The following is a 19,748-nucleotide window of genomic DNA, read 5'->3' as shown; positions in this document are numbered from 1 at the left end:
TGTTGAGAACCCTGTGGAAGTATTCACCCCATTTCTCCAGGATCATGTTCTTATAAGTGACCAGTATGACCCCATCAGTGCTGCGATGTACCATAGGTCTTTGGTCCATAAGTAGTCTTTAGAGCAGGGGTTGCCATTTCCTTCTCCAGCTCATTTTCAAAGATGAGTAAACTGAGGCAACCAACATTTTACCTGGTGTCCCTCAACTAGTAAGTTTCTGAGGCCAGATTTAAACTCAGGAAGCTAAGTTGGCACTGTCTAGCTGCCCCAAACAACAGAGATACAATCTAATTTGCTGACAGTTATAAGGCATCAGCCAGTCATCAGAGGACACTGGATCTTAAAAGTCATAGATTGGGTTCTTAAATAAAGACTGAACATTTCCAACCTTAGCTTTGTGTTCAGCTCATCTCCTTCTGTTCAAGGAAATCATTACTAACTACAAGTGTTATTCTAGTGTCAAGACCTGGGATGGAAGTGATGAAGTCCTAGAAAGGAGGGAAAAAAAATTATGTGATTCAAAGAATTGCCTTGAGTGAAACGTGCCTTAAAAAGTAAGCAGGTAAAAAGCTTAGACCACTTGATAAAGAATGTTTGTAAAGTGGGTACAGTAGATGAAGGAGAACAAGTCAGACAATTGTACTGCCACCATTTCTGTCACTTGCACTCTTTTTATTTTCATTGTTTTTATTCTATGTCTTTTTATTCAGAAACCAATCTTTTTCTTTTAATACAGATTATTAATATTGGCTGCATTCTCACATTTGAGTTTTCTCTTTTTTCACTTGATTTTAATATAGGTATAGCCTCAATATGTTGCTCCAATCAATATCATTTTATAAGTATTGGTTTCCCCACCTTGCCCCAGGATGAAAGTACAAGAACTAGTCTTGGAATGGATCCCATTATTAATAAGAATGGACACTTTTGACCTACTTCATTTCTGTCCTGAGTCAGTTCATCCTTCCTTGGGCAATCTGATATAGTACTCCCTCTGCCCCTCCTCCCACCTCCTGGACTCTCACAATGTTAACGCCAAGCTTAGTGTACTTACTCAGTGTACTCAATCACTGTAGCCTGCTGTAGCTCAAAATTCTTTTTTTATGTCTTTAATATAATTTTTAAAATATTTTTCCTTGGTTACATGATTCATGTTCTCTCCCTCTTTTTTCCCTTCCCTCTCCCAGAGTTGACAAGCAATTCCACTGGGTTATAGATATATCACTCAAATCCTATTTCTTTATTATTCATTTTTATAATAATTTTTTAAAACCAACACTCCAAATCATATATTCATATAACAAGTGATAGGTCATGTTTTTCTTCTGCATTTCTACTCCCACAATTCTTTCTCTAGATGTAGCTGAAAATTCTGGATCTCCAGAGATCCTCCAGTCTCAGCTAGAATAACAGATTTTCACTTCCATGACAATTCAATGACTCAACTCAAGACAACTCAAAATTATTTCTCAAAAACTTCATGAATACTTAATAACCAAACCTGACCATAACATGTAAAACCGTATACGATTTTGCTTGGCTTGATATGCAAAGTCTATGGATTATATACCTATGACATATCGTCTCCTGTAACATCTGGCTTAATAGGGAACTAATACACAATGTTTTGTGGAATTTGCCTATATATTAAATGGTTGAATTTATTTCCAGGAGAAATCCATTTCTGATTTTATAATGAAAACCAGTGGGAAAAAGAGGAGTGTTTTAACAGAGAGCTGCTTTTCAGCTAGAATGCATCTCTTCTGTAAACATAGGGTACCAGAAATTTTTGAATTCATGCCAATCTCTTGCTGAGTCCCTATTGTGAACAATGGCACTCATTTGAGAGAAGAGGTCAGGTGTGACTGTGGAACAGGGTGAAGTTCTGGTGGTTTCACAATAAATTCTTGCTCATGGGCCAAAGGTCCAGGTTCCATTCCACTCCACAGTGATTCCACTTGGAAACTAGTGGAACTAAGTGATTGAAGGAACTGGAAGAAGGCTGGAATCCTAGCAAACAAATGAATTCCAGTTCCATTGTTGAAGGCTTTGGGGCTTATTTTGTGACTTAAGGGGAAAATTTTTATTTTGATTTTAGACTTTTTAAAAAGTTGCCCAATTTTCCTTTTCTAGTGAGGGGGGGAGTGGGAAGGATAGAGATATCTAGGAATTTTAATGTAATGAATAAATTTTTTAAAATATATTTAATAGGAAAAAAGTTGGTGATATACTTCAACTTTAATTTTGTGGTGTGGGGAGGAGAAAAGGAAAAAAAAATTAGGATGTATTGCCACACAAGAGCCTAATAAGTTTCTCTCTCTCTCTCTCAGGTTTAATAGTGATAATATTGAAGCTTAATTTTCCAAGATGCCTGTTCCTCCCCCTCCAGCACCTCCACCACCACCAACATTTGCCCTGGTGAGTATCTCTTAGTGACTAGTTAGAAAAAGAAAGACAAGTTTGTATTTGTTTTAAACATATTTGCTCCTTCTGCTTAAATAAAACATGATAAGATTGACTCAGGTGCACAATATAAGCAAACCCCAAACCAAGTTGGTACAAATAACATAAAACTTTTTTTTTATAGTTTCCACTTGTTTCAGTTTTTCTGTAACTGTTTTAAAACTTACATGTAGTCTGATTAGATCTCACTCTGCCCTTGTCAGCTATATTACCAAAATAGTTTCCAGAGGACACAGTGTTCCAAGGGCTGATTCTTCCCATCACTCATTGATATACTTTGTCCAGTTCTAATTGGTGGTAGGAGGCAGCTAGTAGAACTGCCATTCATTTTGAGGCCTGTCCTCAACTCCTGACCTACTTCCTTCCCAGAAATGAGATCAATTCCAGTTGAATTCAGTGGCACTGGTGTGATGAGGGCTTATCTTTCACTGTCTTTTGCCTTAAACTTTCTTCAATTCAATTGAATTTAATAACCATTTATTAAGTGTTTATTTTGTGCAAGACAATGCAAAATGTTGGGAATTCAAAAACAGAAAAATCCCTGTCTTCAGAGGCTTTACATTCTACCTACCTGATACTATGTAGTCTTCTACCAGGTTCACTATAATCCTAAATTCATGGGATCATAGATTTAGACCTTGGAAGTACCTCAAAGGCTAGGAAGTACCTCAAAATCTATTCATCCCTCTTTTTTTAAAAATACTTACCTTCCATCTTCAAATCAATACTGTATGTTAGTTCCAAGGCAGAAGAATGGTAAGGGCTAAGCAATGGGGGTTAAATGACTTACCCCAGGCCATTAGGAAGTGTCTGTGACCAGATTTGAAATCAGGACATCCTGTCTCCAGGCTTAGCTCTCTATCCACCAAGCCACCTAGATTCCCTGCCATCTCCCTCATTTTATAGATTCGGTGTCTCTGTGGAATCTGAAACCCAGGAGAGGTTAAGTCAATTTCCCAAGATCACACAACTAATAATCATAAGCAGTACACTTTGAACCCACATCCTCTGACTCCAGAGCTAGTGTACTCCTCACATTTCCCCCCTCTATTCTGTCCCTCATATTTGATTCTTCCAATCGTAAGAGTCAAAAGACTAGCAGTTCAAAAGTACCTTTTAGACCAGGTGATCTTCCAGTCCTTCCATATTCAAACCATCACATTAATTTTATGAAGGAAACTCATTCATTTGCCCCAAATCACACTTAATTAAATTAGCAAAAGTAGGACCAGAACCCAGGTCATGTTACTGCCCTCCTGGTGGTATCTGCTTTATTTTGTTTTTCATTCATTCAGTCATTCAGCTGCGTCCAAAGTTTTGTGACCCCATGGATGGAAGCGATCTCTGGGGTTTTCTTGGTACATTATCACCACATTAGATAAGTTCTCCTGGTGAGTGCCTCTGAGATTCAGCTGTCTCTCTGGCCATACCCTAAACCAGTTCCATATCACTTTACTTCTAAAGTAAGTCAAGAGGCTAATATATATAAATATATATATATATATATTTTTTAAGTTCCAATCCATTATTCACACTGCCAACAGATTAGTGTCCCTAGAATATTGGTTTTATTATGTCAATCCCCAGCTCTGGAATTTAACATTGTGTTCCCTCTCACTATAATATTAAATCCAAGCTCATCCTGGCATTCAAGGCTTCTTGAAGAATGGTTCACATTTTACATATGGAGTCTCATCTTCTAGTCCTCACCAATGTAGTCCTCTCCTCCTCCAATTAAGACTAGTCCATTTTCAACACATACCCTATTCCTTCATTCTAAACTTGCCTTTCCTCATTCTGGTCTGGCCTGAACCCCATTACTCATGGTTCAGAGGTGTTCTTGAGTTTGAAGTAATTCTATGGTCACCCTATTATGCTTACAATTCAGATCACTCTCCAAGATATAGTCTTTAAAAAAAAAAACAACCTTAACTTCCATCTTGGAATTAACATTGTATATTGGTTCCAAGGCAGAAGAGTGGTAAGGGCTAGGCAATGAGGATCAAGGGACTTGCCCAAGGTCACACAACTCAAAGTATTCGAGGCCTAATTTGAACTCAAGACCTCCTGTCTCTGGGCCTGGCTCTCAATCCATTGAACCACCCAGCTATTCCCCCCAAGATATATTCTTCCAAGTTGGCTGTGGATACACATAGGGACTCTACAGATGCAGGTGATTAAGATGACCTTATGAAACACAAACAGTCTACATTTCAGCTTCACATCCATCAAAATAGCTATTATTAACACACTGATCCCTCGTTTTTTGGGGCCCTGTTGCTTTCTTTCTCTCTTTTTTTTCCAATTCTTTCCCCTTCTGTCACATCATCAGCAAAAAAATAATTCATTTGCTAAGTTAGAACCCTTCCTTTTCCACCTTCCAGAAAAAACTATTGCTAACTCCATCTCCCCTCTCCTAAATAATAAACGAAAACAGAGAGACAGTATCACTTAGTAGTTCAGGACCTGAAATCAGGACCAGTATCACTGGACCTGAAATCAGATTTCCAACTCTGATAATGACTGAATAGGGAGTATTCACTAAGCTTCAGCTCCCTCATTAATACTGAACACTCATATAGTACTTGACCGTTCACAAAGCACTTTCACTTACATTGTCTTAGGGAAAACTGAGGACCAAAATTCTCAGCAAGAATCTACCCAGGGTCACCTAGCCAGTAAGTAGCAAAATGAGGACTAGACATTATCATTGATAACCAAGTGCTCCTTCTCTCACACTCCTTTCCGTGATGGCCATACTCCTTTCCTTTCTGGTTTCCTTCTTCTTTAATAGGTTAGCATTTACCCAAACCCACTATCCTCATCCCAAAGTAACTTTCACCCATGGTGGAAACTGGAATCCGCTTCCTCCTGTAGTAGTTTCAACTTGACTATGTACATGGGGCAGCTAGGAAGCACAGTGGGTAGAGTTGGGAAGACTTGAATCTAAATCTGGTCTCAAACACTTCCTCGCTGGGGGACCCTGGGCAAGTCACTTAATTCTGTTGGCCTAGCCCTTGCCTTTCCATCTTAGAGTTGTTACTCAGAAAGAAATGTTTTTTTTAAATGTACATTCCATGAAGCTTGGGATCATAGACCCAGTAAGAGCTTAGAGGGATTAGTCTGTACCCTTCCCCTTGGATGTATTTTATATTTAATTTTCTGTGTACATGATGTTTCCCTTCTCCCTAGCCACCACCACAACCACCACCTCAGAATGTGAGATCTTTCAGAATGGGCACCATTTGGGGTCTTTGTCTCTGTGTCTCCCGTGCCTAGCATAGTGCCCAGTGCAACATACTTGTTGAACAGTTGAAAATCAAACAACATCTCCTTATTATACAAATGGTAAAACTGAATCTTAGTGAAGTGATTTGCCCAGAATCATATGTACAGAGCCAATATTAGAATATACATTTCCTAATTCCCAGCTCAGCGCTTTTTCCACTATACAGAGAAGTTAACACATTATGTAATCTGGGAGTTAGCTAGCTACTGAATTGAGAGGATCTGTTTTTCTCATTAACTCTGTACTATTCATTATTACCCAGTTGAGAGTAGAGTTCAGAAGAATTGAGATAGAGACCAAAGGAGAGATTGGGCTGACTCCATCCCATCTAAGAGCAACCTTCACAGTCATAAAATTTGCAAGGACTAACTCTTGGGTCCCCACATTACTATATCTAAGATCTATCATCTCAGAAATTGCCAACCTGGAATATCCATCATCATTTCTGTATCACCTTGCTATTTCATTTTATCCCCCTTGATAACGCTGAGAGATAGGTGCTATTATTAACCCCATTTTATAGAGGAAGCTAAAGCCAAGAGAATGTACATTGCTTGCCCAAGGTCACAAAGCTAGTAAGCATTTGAGGCAGGATTCCAGGTCAGGTCTTTTTGACTGACTCCCAAGTCCAACACACGAGCCATTATGCCACCTGACTACTGTTAAAATTAAAATTCTCTAGAAACTGTATTTTAATTTAAAATTATTTATTCAATAAGTTTTAAAAGCAGGTGGGAGAAAGAAAAGGTGCCAGCCACCTGTGGCCGGCTGTTCCCTTTGCCAGCCTTATCACCCAATCCCCTTTCCCAAGTTTGCTGTGTGGTTTCCCTACAGATACACCTCCTCACACTGTGACTCCAGGGCCAAAAAAGAGGCTCCCTTCCTTTTCAAACTGAAACTTATATCTTTCCATGATGTCACTTTTTCTGAGTCCCTCTGATTTGTCAGCTTTAACTCAGTCTGGATCAGAGGTCAGTCTGCAGGATGCTAGGAGTCAAGTGAGACAAGAGCCAAGTATCTTTCAGGTGCCAAGGAGCCAGGAGGCTTCTGGCATCTTCCCAGAGTGCATACATCCCCCTTATATATATATAAGCCCCTGGCCTTGTTCTTAATTCAACCAAAAGATGGGGTTGAATTGCAACCTCAGAAAAACTCTTCCTTCAAAACCCCCAAATTGGTCTTAGAGTACCAAGGACTAATATTAAATTCTCACACTACCTTGTCAGTCCTTGGCCTGGACTTTAATGCTACTAGGTATTATTTTTTCCATATATAACTGGTAAACTTGACTAAACACTTTGCCTACACAATTAGAAAATTGACAAGAAGAGGGGTCATTTCTTTTTTAATCTTTTTATCTCCTCCAGTCATATGGGACCTGATGACAACAAGTTGTATGTCTATTTGAAAACTAGCCTAGCTAAATTCAAAAGAGCTCAAGACCAGGCTGGCCACGGGGTGACAGCTTTTCCAAGCCCCTTGAGTCTCAGAAACTATCTCAGGAGTCATATTGTGATTGGGATTTGGACCATTAGAGGGAATATGCACATTGATGAAATCCTCAAAGTCCTCAAGTCAATCAATAAGCATTTATTATGCAATTTGCCAAGTATCATACTGAGCACAATTTTGAAGCTTCATCCCCAGCAGCTACCATAATGCTATGCATGTTTGTTTTTCACCTAGATTGGCATCTGTTCTACTCTGTCTTTGAAAGTTGTCTAGGACTCTTGCACGATTTCCCGAGTATGGTCAGAGATGGGACTGGAGCCTAGGTTATCTAGTCTCTGAGACCACCCCTTATCCACTGTGACATTCCACCTCTTGCTGAATGTATACAGGCACTTAATACATGCTTATTGTATTGGATGGATAGATGTAGCAGTTCCTGAATCTGTCCTTTCAAGATCAAATCCTGGAGGCCTCTTGCAAAGTTATTTCTACCTCAATATTAAAATCCCCCAATTTTAAAATTCCCTTTTGTTCCTAGTCAATGAAGCCAGGATCTGGTCATTACAATCCAACAGACAATGACATGAATTTTCAGAGTCTTGTATCTGGAAGCAACTTGCCTGAACTAAATATAAATGATATTTATTGCTATATTTACCCCCAGATAATCTCCATCTTAAAAAAAAAAAAGAACTACATTTGTATTATCGTCAAACTTCCTCAAAATTTATAACCTGTTACCAGCCAGGCTTCTTAATTAGGAGTTTCCTCTACCCCAGCTGCCCACACTGAATGTTGCAGTTCATGGTCTTAATTCTCCTGATAAATAGCAAGCTTACACGGTTACTTTTCAGGCAAACACAGAGAAGCCTTCCTTGAACAAATCGGAGCAGGCTGGGAGAAATGCTCTCCTTTCTGACATTAACAAAGGGAAAAAACTCAAGAAAACAGTCACCAATGACAGAAGTGCACCAATATTGGACAGTAAGTAGAAAAATATATATATTTTTCATGCATGATGAATGGTTTATGATCTAATAACCAAATCCAAACAATTCTATTAATGCCAGCTGCAATGCTGGCAGATGGAAGTACTCTATTACTCATTGGGTGCCAGGGTCCTCGTGGCTTTCTTCCCTGAATGCCGCAGGAAGCTGGTATAATCATTCTTTGTCCCAAGCACACAGGGACTCCTTTCTGAGGAGCTCAAAGTACTTTCTAAATCTTAACTCATTGCTCCTCTTGCCCCGAGTCAGGAGCAAGGAGCCATCATATTCTCTTTTAGAAATCGAGATGATAGAGCCTATGATGCAATGATTATCTTATCCAGTGTAAAGTCTATAAAGCCAGCCAGGAAATCTTGATGTTTTGTTTCTCTTGCCCTGGTATACTTACCAGGCACTGCTACTCAATAGCATGATCCTTGGATGGAATCTATTACTAATGCGTGGCTTGCCTTCAGGATTATTGGTCCACACCACCAGACCTGTCTTCTCTACCAGTCAGAAATATTGGAGATATGACCTTAGTTTACATAGCCTCTATAGATTCTAGTTGGGCTGGGGTTGTACTTCTTACAAGGTCCTAAAAAATCTTTGGAGACATAAAATTGACTGAAGTGGGCAGCAAAACTAAGAGTAGGAGGAAAATTTGTAGATGTCTTGCCTGCCAGATGGATAAGAAGGTAGAAATGTCAGCAGAAGGGGAAGAACATCAGTTAAAGGGCAGAGGAATTGAAGAGAGAAGGAAATTGGAGAAGAGGAAATTGATGGAGGTTTTTGACTACTGCTCCTCGGCTACGCAATTATTATTGAGTAAGAGTACATTCTCCACCCTTCGAAAGGGAAGTACAGGGTTTTTCAACTTTTGATTTGAAACTAATCTAACCTCTAATCCCAATAACACCCTCCTGAGAAAATGTCTCTTGTGACAATGAATTCTGTCCACCTCCACAGAAAGAACTGTTAGAGGCAATTCATACTATTTTTCACTTTAGTTTATTTGTGTTTTTATTTGAGAAGTTTGGTCAACAGTGGCCAGTATGAAAGTATGTTTTGCATGATCATACATGTATCATGATACATACCAGATCAAATTGCTTACAGTCTCCAGAATGGGGAAGGGAAGGAAGAGAGGGAGACAAACTAAATCTTACAATTTAAGAAAATGCACACTGAAAATTGTTATTAAATGTAATTGAGAAAAGAAAACATTTTTTAAAAAAGAAAATAAAAGTCAGAACTTGATATTATTTTTTTTAAACCCTTACCTTCCGTCTTGGAGTCAATACTATGTATTGGCTCCAAGGCAGAAGAGTGGTAAGGGCTAGGCAATGGGGGTCAAGTGACTTGCCCAGTGTCACACAGCTGGGAAGTATCTGAAGCTAGATTTGAACCTAGGACCTCCCGTTTCTAGGCCTGACTCTCAATCCACTGAGCCACCCAGCTCCCCCCGATATTATTCTTTTCTACTGAGGCTTATAAACTTGTTTTTTTTTAATATTTTAATAACTTTTACAATATGATTGGTTTTCTTTGTAATCTTGTATATTTTGTTTTACACATTTATAAGCATTCAGAAAAAGGGTCCATAGGTTTTACCTGATTTGCCAAAGGGATCTAATATGATGCAAGAAGAAAGCTAAGAAGCCTTGTTCTAGAAGAATAAAGTGATGGTCTCATTGAATAGAGCTAGGGAAAATTCTTGGAGATTTCCTGATCCAATTCCCAGATTTTATAAAAAGCAGGGGCCCAGGTTCAGATTTCAGATGTCCGGCTCTTTATGGCCCCATTTAGAGTTTTCTTGGCAAAGACACTAGAATGGTTGGCCATTTTCTTCTCCAGCTCATTTTACAGATGAGAAAACCGAGACAAACAGAGTTGAGTGACTTGCCCAGGTTCACAGAACTAGCAAGTGTCTGAGGCTGCCTTTGAACTCATGTCTTCTTACTCCAAGCCTCATGATCATTGTGCCACCTAGCTGCCCCTTTCATAGGATTACATAAATGGCTGATGGAAGAGCTAGGATTAGCACCCAACATGCTTAACTCCCGATCCAATATTTTACCTATTTTAGCTATTAGCCTGCTTGTCCTTTTCCATATAGGAGGATCCAAAATACTAAAAGGCCAGAAACTAGGATATTTCTAGATCTTTGCCCATAAAAAAGGGTTTTCTGGGTAAATTAATAATAATATGTATAACCCAGTTGAATTGCTTGTCAATTTCAGGAGTGGGGAGAGAAGGGGGGAGGGAAGCAATGTGAATTATGTAACTTTGGAAAATGTATGTAAATTTGTTATTGGAATAAAATAAGGATAAAAATTAAAAATAAAAAAGACAACATGCTGTCCATTAAAAGTAATAACGATGATAGCAGCAGCAACAACAAAAAACATTTATATACTTAAAACTAACATTTTTATGCTTTAAGGTTGACAGTGCTCTTTACATTTTATCTCATTTGATAGTCACAATAACCCTATGAAATAAGGACCGTTATTTTTCCCATTTTATGATGAGAAATCTAAGAGCCACCAAGGTTAAGTGATCTGCCAGAATCATATAGCTAAGTGTCTTGGGCAGAATTAGAACTCAAGACTTTCTGTCTCTGAGTCCAGCACTCTCTCCATTGAGAAAGAAACTTTGTGGCCAGGTCCAGTAGACCCAAATTTCTTCTGGCTGCCCCAAAGGGGAGGGAAATAGATGATCAAAAATCAAGCTTATCCTGTAAAACTATACGAATCATATAAATTTAGTATACTGCTATATAACCTTATGGAAAATGTGCTAATTCTTTGAAAACCAAGGGAAATGTATTATTGGAAATGGGGGAAAATAGCATTTTCAAATGCATGTTCAGCATCTCTGACATTGTGCATAACATACTTTCAGTATCAGGCAACTTGTTAATTTGTAAATTCTGGGATTTTTGCAAATGTGTTACATAGTTCTGCAAATAGCAAAAAATCTTGTTTCTAGATTCACAGCTCTTGGTGACATGGACAAAATTCAGTCTCTTATTTTCTAGGAACCTCATTACAACAGCTTCTCAAATAACAGCGACAGTTACCTATAGAACTGGGAGGAACTTTTCTATTAGGAGGATAGGCTAGATATAGTTCTAATACAAGGAATAGATTAAATCACCAGAGAGGATATATATGTTGAGGGAGCCCCCAAATGGGTCAGAATCTAAATCTGCCACTGCTGTCAGGGGTCCTAGGTGGCACAGTGGATAGGGTACTGGATATTGAAGTCTGGAAGCCTTCCTGAGTTCAAATCCAGCCTCAGACACTTACTGATTGGATAACCCTGGGCAGGGCACTTAACCACATTTGCCTCATTTTCCTCCTTTATAAAATGAGCTGGACAAGAAAATGGCAAACCACTCCAATATCTCTGCCAAGAAAACCCCAAATGGCTTCAGGACGAGTTGGACAAGACTGAAAAACAACTGAACAAGAACCAGTGATGAATCCCTGAATCCTCCCTAGAAGTAATACAAGAATCCTTAAAGGCTGGAGGGGAAAATATTGGATCTCTGAGTCCCTCCCCAACTCCCTCATTTTCAGATAAAGTATCTGAGGGTCAGAGAGAAGCAATTTATTGAAGGTTATATATCTGATTCATGTCAGAGCTGAGCAGAAAGCTGGGCTCCTGGTGCATCTCTCTTTCCATGGCAACAAGTTGACTCCTTGTCCCCTTCCCACCAGCTTCCTTCTGGTAGTTTAATCTGTTATCAGATGTTGTTTTGATTTTATTGTTGTGGGGTTCTTGGAGGGGTTCTGTGGGGCAGAGGGGAAGAGAGGTCAGGGCAGAAGTCTAGATTTGTGATTTTGTGTGTAAGAACTGCTATTCCTCTGATACAAATCAAAATCTCATCTGTAACTTAGAAGTCTTAGAGTGGACAGAACACTAAGCCTGGAGTCAGAAAGATCTGGGTTCAAATGTGGCCTCAGACATGTCCTAGCTGTGTGACCCTGGCAAGTCACTTAGCCCCAGTTGTCTAGCCCTTGCTGCTCTTCTGTCTTAGAACTGATATTAAGGCAGAAGGTAACCATTTAAAAAACAAAAGTCTTAAAAGAGTTGACTGGTATCACTGAGAGGTCAAGTGACTTGTCAAGCAGCAATTATGTATCAAAAAAAAGACGAACATAGGTCTTTCTGATTTCAAGGTCAGCCCTTTATCTACTAAGCCACACTGTGTCTCACTTAAGGATGCCCACTTCTTTGGGATATTTAAAATGTGTTCTGAGACCTGTAGGAACAAGACTCCATCAAATAAGTATTCTCATATTCTGTGTGCCTTAACAGGCAGGTAAGTATTTATTCTTCTGTTTGGAACTACACGGGCTTTGCAAACAACCAACAAGACACAGTCCTGTCTTGAATCATAGAATCTAGAATTTGGGGGAGAGAGGGGTTAAAAGGGACCTAATTTGTCACTGTACCATCACGGTGCTCAGCTTGAAAATGTTGGTCCTAACTAAATTGTAGCTCTGTAAGTCAAGCCATAAACTGTTTCATGGTGATCATTATGGCTGTAACAAAACTCTTTATAGCAGCTTTTTGTAGTGGTAATAAAAAAAAACCCCTAGAAATTAAGGGATACCTTAGCATTAGTTGGGGAATGGTGAATAAATTACGGCATATGAATGTGACAGAATAATAAGAGTTATCATTGTATAGTACTTCATGTAGTTGATTCAGTCTCTTGAAGCACATCAATATGGTACTTTAAGATTTTTAAGTAAATCACATTACAAATATGAATCTCATTTGATTCTCACCACAACCCTGGGAAGTCACACAGCTAAGTGTCTGAGGATGGATTTGAACTGAGATCTTCCTAATTCCAAGTCCAGCACTCTCTCCACTATGCCACCTAGATAAATAATTCTTTTTTGCTTAAGATAGGAAGAGCCTGGAGCCAATTTTATCTGAACTATATATGTGTGTGTGTGTGTGTGTATATATATATATATATATATATATATATAAAGCTACACGAATAATAATTGTATGTTTTGAATTTTCAACCAGTGGCTGCCAGTGATTTTTTTTTCCAGCCACAGAAACTCAAGAAAGCATTCTGCTAAGGTGTGGTGGAGGAAATGCCCACAAAGATTAAATCACAGTTCCTCAAGGTGTTTGAGAACAAGTAAAATAATGTCCCTGGGGCAGCTAGCCAGCATAAAGGATAGACTAGTAGACCTGGAGTCAGAAAGATTCATCTCCTAAGTTCAAATCTGGCCTCAGACACTTTCTAGCTGTGTGAGCCTGGGCAAGTCACTTAATCCTGTTTGCCTCAGTTTCCTCTTCTATAAAATGAGCCAGAAAAGGAAATGTCAAACCCCTCCAGTATCTCTGCCAAGAAAAATCCCAAATGGAGTCAGGAGTTGAAACCAACTGAAACAATTTAAAAACAAAACAAGAAAATGCCCTTACTAGGAAAATGAAGGCTAAACATGTGAATATAATTTTCTTTCATAGATCAGTGTGTTTAAGTTTGGTCAACTTTATGGGGGGAAGTTGAAGAAAAAATTTGGGGTTTGTGTTTTTCATCTACCAAGAACCAGTTTTCTCAGAATGCATGGACTCAGGCAATGTGTTACTGGGTAAAGAATTCTGAATTTGTAGGCAGAGAACTTGGGCTCTTTCATTTTCTAACTTGGTGACCTCAGGCAAAATGAGAAGGCTATGTAAAGTGTTTTGCAAATCTTAACTATATAAATGTCATCTATTGCCACTTAACCTGTCCTGACCTCAGTTTCCTCACCTGTAAAACGAGGATGTTGAACAAGATGACTTCTGAGGCTCTTTCTAACTCTAAATTCATAATCCCATCATCCTATGAAACTCACATGCATTATTTAGGAAGAATAGCCTCCAGATTATGAGCTTTGCAGACCTAGCAATGAAGTGATGACAAACACCACAATGTGAACTTTGTTTCCTCAGCACAAGTAGCTTGCTTCCCAGCACACTGAGAGGCAGGCATCGGCCAGAGAAGATTTCACAGAATCCCAGATCCACTGCCTTTTGGTTGAGGAAAGAGAAAGAAAGAGGGAAGTCAGTGTATATTCGATCACCCACTCCTTTTTCTACTCTGTACTCCTTTGTTATCACCATCGAAATTGCTGTGTTTTCATAGCTGCTATGGAAGGAAGAGAAATGTGGTATTTGAGGTGGGGAGGAGGTAAAGATCTGGGCTTTATTATTAAGGCCCTTCAGAGAAGAACGACAAAATATAGAGAAAGATACTGGAGTGATGGAGACTCCAAAGGGTACTCATCATCCTGCTCTCCAGGTAGATCCTTGTTTTCTTGTTTTCCAGTCTCTGTTGTTTCATACAGTCTAGGGCTTGATGAAAAAGCTAGTTGTGAAATAATTTTCATGTTTTCTGTTTGCATTAAAGATTTAATTTTCTTCTCTCTGCAGAACCTAAAGGATCTGGTGGTGGAGGCAGTGGCTTTGGAGGAGGAAGCGGTACTGGTGGATTTGGTGGAAGTTGTGGTGGTGCTTCTGGAGGTGGTTTTGGAGGGAGTGGTCCACCTGGTTTAGGCGGATTATTCCAGGCAGGAATGCCGAAGCTGAGATCGACAGCCAACCGAGATACTGGTAATATAATTCTTTCTTCCTAATTTACTGGGTTAATGTATCTCCCCACCACTTTAATATTTCATAGGCTCATAGTTTGAAGGGACTTTGGGGGCCATCTTGTGCAATCCCTTCATTTTAGAGATAAGAAGACAGATAATTTAACTGAGAGTTGAAGTGACTGCTCATAGTCACATAGGTTGTAGCAGGAATGGGATTTGAACCCTCTGACCTAATTACTCTTTCCATAGTACCATGCTGCCCTATTTCAAAATTATAGCCTAGGCTGTTTTTAAGGAATAATCTATATTAAGCAATATCCTCTCTACCAATCTGGTAATATATGAAATAGACCTGTTCCTTTTATAAAAACAAAGTGTATTTAACATTCTCCCTACCAAAATTAGTGGTAACATATGGAGCAGCCTTATACTTATGGAGGATAGTTTTCCAGCATAAGCTGAATTGGGAGAAAATACAGCATCTATGGCCCATTATGGAACTCTGCTTAGTGGCTTGGCATCCTGGGAATTTGCCCTTTCTACTTTTTGGAAGTTGTCTGACTCTGCTCTCCAGTATATCTTTTAGATCACTTTCTAAAATCAGTCTCTTGCACTTATTGCGCAAGGATCGAATGTGGGGATGATCTTCTAGAAATTGCAGGGGATTTGCCAACCTCTAACACATACCTAAAACAAGATCTGGTCTGTGGGAGGCATTCATTGAATTCCTGATGATGATAACAGAATTTCAATCCCCCTTTTTAAAAATCAGAATACAATTGTTATGGATATTCTGATGCATTTGCTTATTTTTGAGTTACCATTTTTCTTTTATATGTCTAGCAAAGTAATATGTTATAGTGAACATAATACATGTGATTTGCTGTAAATATATAATAAATTATAATAAATATGCTTATGATGCTAAAAATATGATGATGGGACCGTCCAAAGCAGCATCTACTATGAGTTGATGATAGCACAGTAAAAACTTAAAATATGACTCTGAGTTGAACTCAAATGAAAACTGTAGCCTACTATAAAAGATTATTTCCTGTCTATACAGAGACATAAGAAAATGCTCTTTAAAATGATCACTTAGATGGGGAAGGGAACAGGAAGAATAAATTCTACTTTCTGACCTAACCCACTTTAATATCCTTTGTTGTTGTTGTTGTTGCTCAGTCCTGTCTAACTCTTTGTGACCCCATTTGGGGTTTTCTTGGAAAGATACTGGATTGGTTTGCCATTTTCCTCTCTGGCTCATTTTAGAGATGAGAAAATAGTAAAAAGGGTTAAGTGACTTGACAGGGGTCACATAGTTATTAAGTGTCTAAAGTCAGATTTGAACTCAAGTCTTCCTGAGTGCAGACCTGGCACTGAATTCACTGTGCCACCTAGCTGCGGTATCTTTTTTGGAAAAACATAAAATACACTCCCTCTCCCTCTCCCTCTCTCCCTTTCTCTCCCTCCCTCTCCCATATTCAAGGCCTTCTCTTGCCTCTCAGGCTCAGCAGAGGGTCTTCCTATGACCAATTCCAGAATTATTACTGTTATTTTTGACTTCGTTCACCTCTCTCCTCCAATTAATGTCATTTCACTCAAGCATTCTTCTTCCTGTAATGGCCAACTCTCTGGCCTATAATCCTGTGTAAGGCACTTAACTTCTCAGCCTCAATTTCCTGGGGCTGGGGATAACAGTAGCACCTATCTCCCAAGGTTATTTTGAGCTTCAAGTGAAATAACTGAAGCAAAATACTTTGAAAACCTTTAATAGCATATATTTTTTTACCACTGTTTGGATCTTCTTAACTTCCATTTTTCTCAGATACTCAACTCCCTCCATATGTATTCATGATCTCTAATCTGTAACAGCTGACCTAGGACCCAGCAGGCCCTTCTCAGGACTGATTACATTAATGTTTCACTTACTGCTATGTTTTGTATGGTAAGACCTCCTGGTCAAAAGCAGTGTTTCTCAAATTGTAAAACTCAGTTTCCAAAATCTTCAAGAGTTCTAAGAAGATGAATATTTGTTCAGTCATTTCAATCGTATGTGACTCTTTGTGATCTCATTTGGGGTTCTCTTGGCAAAGATACTAAAGTGGTTTGCCATTTTCTTCTCCAGCTCATTTTACAGATGAGAAAACTGAGTCAAAAAAAAAGTTCATTGACTTGTTCATTGTCACAGCTAGTAAATATCGGTGGCCAAATTTGAATATCAAGAAGATGAGCCTGGTACTCTTTACATTGAGCCACCTACATGCTCTAAAGAGATGAATAAGATGAGAAATAAAAGTATTATTCACCTTTGTTATGTCATTTGATCATAGATTTAGAGCTGGAAGGGAATTCAGTTTGTCCAACCCCTTCATTTAGCAGATGAGAAAATTAAGTCTCAGAGAAGTTGACATTTTGCCCAGGAGCACATAGTGGCAAAAACAGAATTCAAACCTTGATCTTCTGATTCTAAATTGATGGATGATTCCAGTGTACTCTTGCTGATGGCCCCATTCAGTTCATGTTAACTATGTAATAAGGCTGTCCTTATCTATCTAATTTGTAAAGAAAATAATCCATCAGGAAAGAATTCAGTTGTCCATTTCACTCAGTCCTACATAAAGGTACCCCAGTTCCAGCTGCCTTTTCTTTTCTTTCTTTCTTTTTTTTTTTTTATAAACCCTTACCTTCCGTCTTGGAGTCAATACTGTGTATTGGCTCCAAGGTAGAAGAGTGGTAAGGGCTAGGCAATGGGGGTCAAGTGACTTGCCCAGTGTCACACAGCTGGGAAGTGTCTAAGGCCAGATTTGAACCTAGGACCTCCCATCTCTAGGCCTAGCTCTCAATCCACTGAACTACCCAGCTGCCCCCTCCAGCTGCCTTTTCTACCCCATTTTTGTTTGCCAGACTTTTCTCTGACAGCCTTTGCCAACCTCCATTTTTCCTTGTTGGAAGACACAAATTTGTAGTATTTTTTCACCTACCTCTAAAAGAGTTCCTTTGAAACCAATGAGAAGCTCTGATAATCAGAGTATGACCATAGGAAAGTAAAGCACAGTCTTTATGCTGGGGAAAACAGTATTTTTTTTTAACCTTAAAAGTTTAAAGGATAATTGTTTGGGTTTTTTGTTTGTTTGTTTGTTTGTTTGTTTTTATTTGGTTTGGTTTGGTTTGGTTTTAATAGTATGAACTAAATAATAACTTTAGCTCCCTTGAATGGCCTGCCCTTAATGGCAACTCATGTCTAATAATTGTGTTGAGAGATTGGTGCAGAACCTTCCGAAACCCACTGAGTTCGTGGGACTAGAAGGAATTTAGAAATTATCTAATCCATCCCCCTACCTAGATAAATAAATGGATGGCCTTATTTTAGAATTCTGTAGAAAAAGAGGTTCATATTTGAGGAAGTACTTTGGGTCTTCTTTTTCCTTATATTAAATATTCTCTAATAAGCTATTATCTTCTCCAGTTTCAGATTCAGGAGGAATCCGTCCCCCCATTTTGCCCCCAGGAGGAAGAGCTACATCTGCCAAGCCATTTACCCCTCCAGGTGGTGTAGGGCGATTTCCCACACCTTCTCCAGGCCACAGAAGTGGTCCTCCAGAGCCCCTGAGGAATCGAATGCCTCCTCCTCCCAGGCCTGACCTGAGTTCCAAACCCGACAGTGGGCCACCTCCCGTGCCCAGCACACCAAGACCAACACAATCCAATCTCCACAACCGAGGCTCTCCCCCAGTACCCAGCGGAATACACCGACAGCCCAGCCTGGGGCCAACCCCTCCCCCTTTCCCTGGGAACCGAAGTGCAGGGTTTGGCGGTTCTGTTCGACAGTCATCTCCAGGCTCCTCATCCCCTTTCTCCAACAGGCCTCCCCTCCCTCCCGCCCCCAGCAGGGCCATGGATGACAAGCCTCCACCACCTCCTCCTCCAATGGGCAACCGGCCAGCCATCAATAGAGAAGGGGCTCCTCCACCTCCTCCTCCTCAAAACAATAAGCCTCCAGTGCCTTCCACTCCCAGGCCATCTTCCTCTTCCCAGGCCCCACCGCCTCCTCCTCCCAGCAGGCCGGGTCCTCCTCCTGTGCCTCCAGTTTCCATTGGCAATGATGAAACCCCCAGGCTTCCCCAACGCAACCTATCCCTCACTTCTTCTGCTCCTCTCTTGCCTTCACCCGGGAGGTCAGGTCCACTTCCTCCCCCTCCCAATGAGAGGCCACCTCCTCCGGTGAGAGATCCACCAAGCAGATCAGGTAAGGCAAAATCTCCAGAAACTGCCCAGGCAGTCCATCAACAAACACTTATCCCTGGAGGCACTTACATTCTAAAGGGGATCCACAAATCATGAGATAATATTCAGGGATGGGGATAAGAATTGGACCTTTGGTTCTCCCAATTCTGGTCAAGGTCTTTGCTATAACTCTTAGAGCAGAGGTGTATAACTCGACGTCAGTGAATTTTAAAAAATATTTTTCGTAACTATTTCATTATAATTGGTTTCCTTTGTAACTTTATGAATTTTATTTACTCATTTGAAAAAAAAATCTTGGAAAAGAGACCCACAGGCTTCATTTACCTCATTGCCAAAGTGGTTTATAATTTTAAAAACTCTACTATCCCATCTTAGAGTTGCCTAAGATCACTGAGGGGTTATAACTTTTTTTCAACCAAAGAGTATTTTATTATGTGTTGGGTACTTTGACAGATGATAGGAATACAAATACAAAGAATGAAGCAATTGTTTCCTACAAGGGGCTCATTCTAAAGGGAGAGACAAATGTATATAAAAATATATACAATACAAATATGAAATGTATAAATACAAATACACAGATATGCCTTCCACATCACAGGGGTTAGGGGCCCCCACCATCTAGAAAATGCACGTAAAATGTTTTTGTCCTTCCTTTCATGCCAGAGAAGTCTGAATTTTTTTTCTTTTTCT

The 19,748-nt window shown here is 39.6% G+C and overlaps 1 protein-coding gene across 7 annotated transcripts in view; it reads left to right on the top strand.

Annotated features, from left to right (window-relative positions):
- The window catches only part of WIPF1 (WAS/WASL interacting protein family member 1), a 180,228-nt gene that overhangs the window by 147,920 nt on the left and 12,560 nt on the right, over positions 1 to 19,748 (top strand). For 6 of the 7 annotated variants that reach the window (XM_007494403.3, XM_016433715.2, XM_016433716.2 and 3 more), the window contains 4 exons: positions 2,331 to 2,418; positions 8,059 to 8,188; positions 14,647 to 14,826; positions 18,277 to 19,056. In XM_007494403.3, coding sequence (XP_007494465.1) covers positions 2,368 to 2,418; positions 8,059 to 8,188; positions 14,647 to 14,826; positions 18,277 to 19,056 — 1,141 coding nt within the window. In that variant the 5' untranslated portion in view covers positions 2,331 to 2,367. Of the gene's footprint in view, positions 1 to 2,330; positions 2,419 to 8,058; positions 8,189 to 13,870; positions 14,516 to 14,646; positions 14,827 to 18,276; positions 19,057 to 19,748 lie in introns of those variants that run through there. The other variant, XM_007494410.3, reaches the window with a different exon arrangement.

Source organism: Monodelphis domestica, chromosome 4 (assembly GCF_027887165.1).
Source record: "Monodelphis domestica isolate mMonDom1 chromosome 4, mMonDom1.pri, whole genome shotgun sequence".
Lineage (NCBI taxonomy): Eukaryota > Metazoa > Chordata > Mammalia > Didelphimorphia > Didelphidae > Monodelphis > Monodelphis domestica.
The sequence above is the reverse complement of the archived record's forward strand: the minus strand, read 5'-3'. Positions and strand labels throughout refer to the sequence as shown.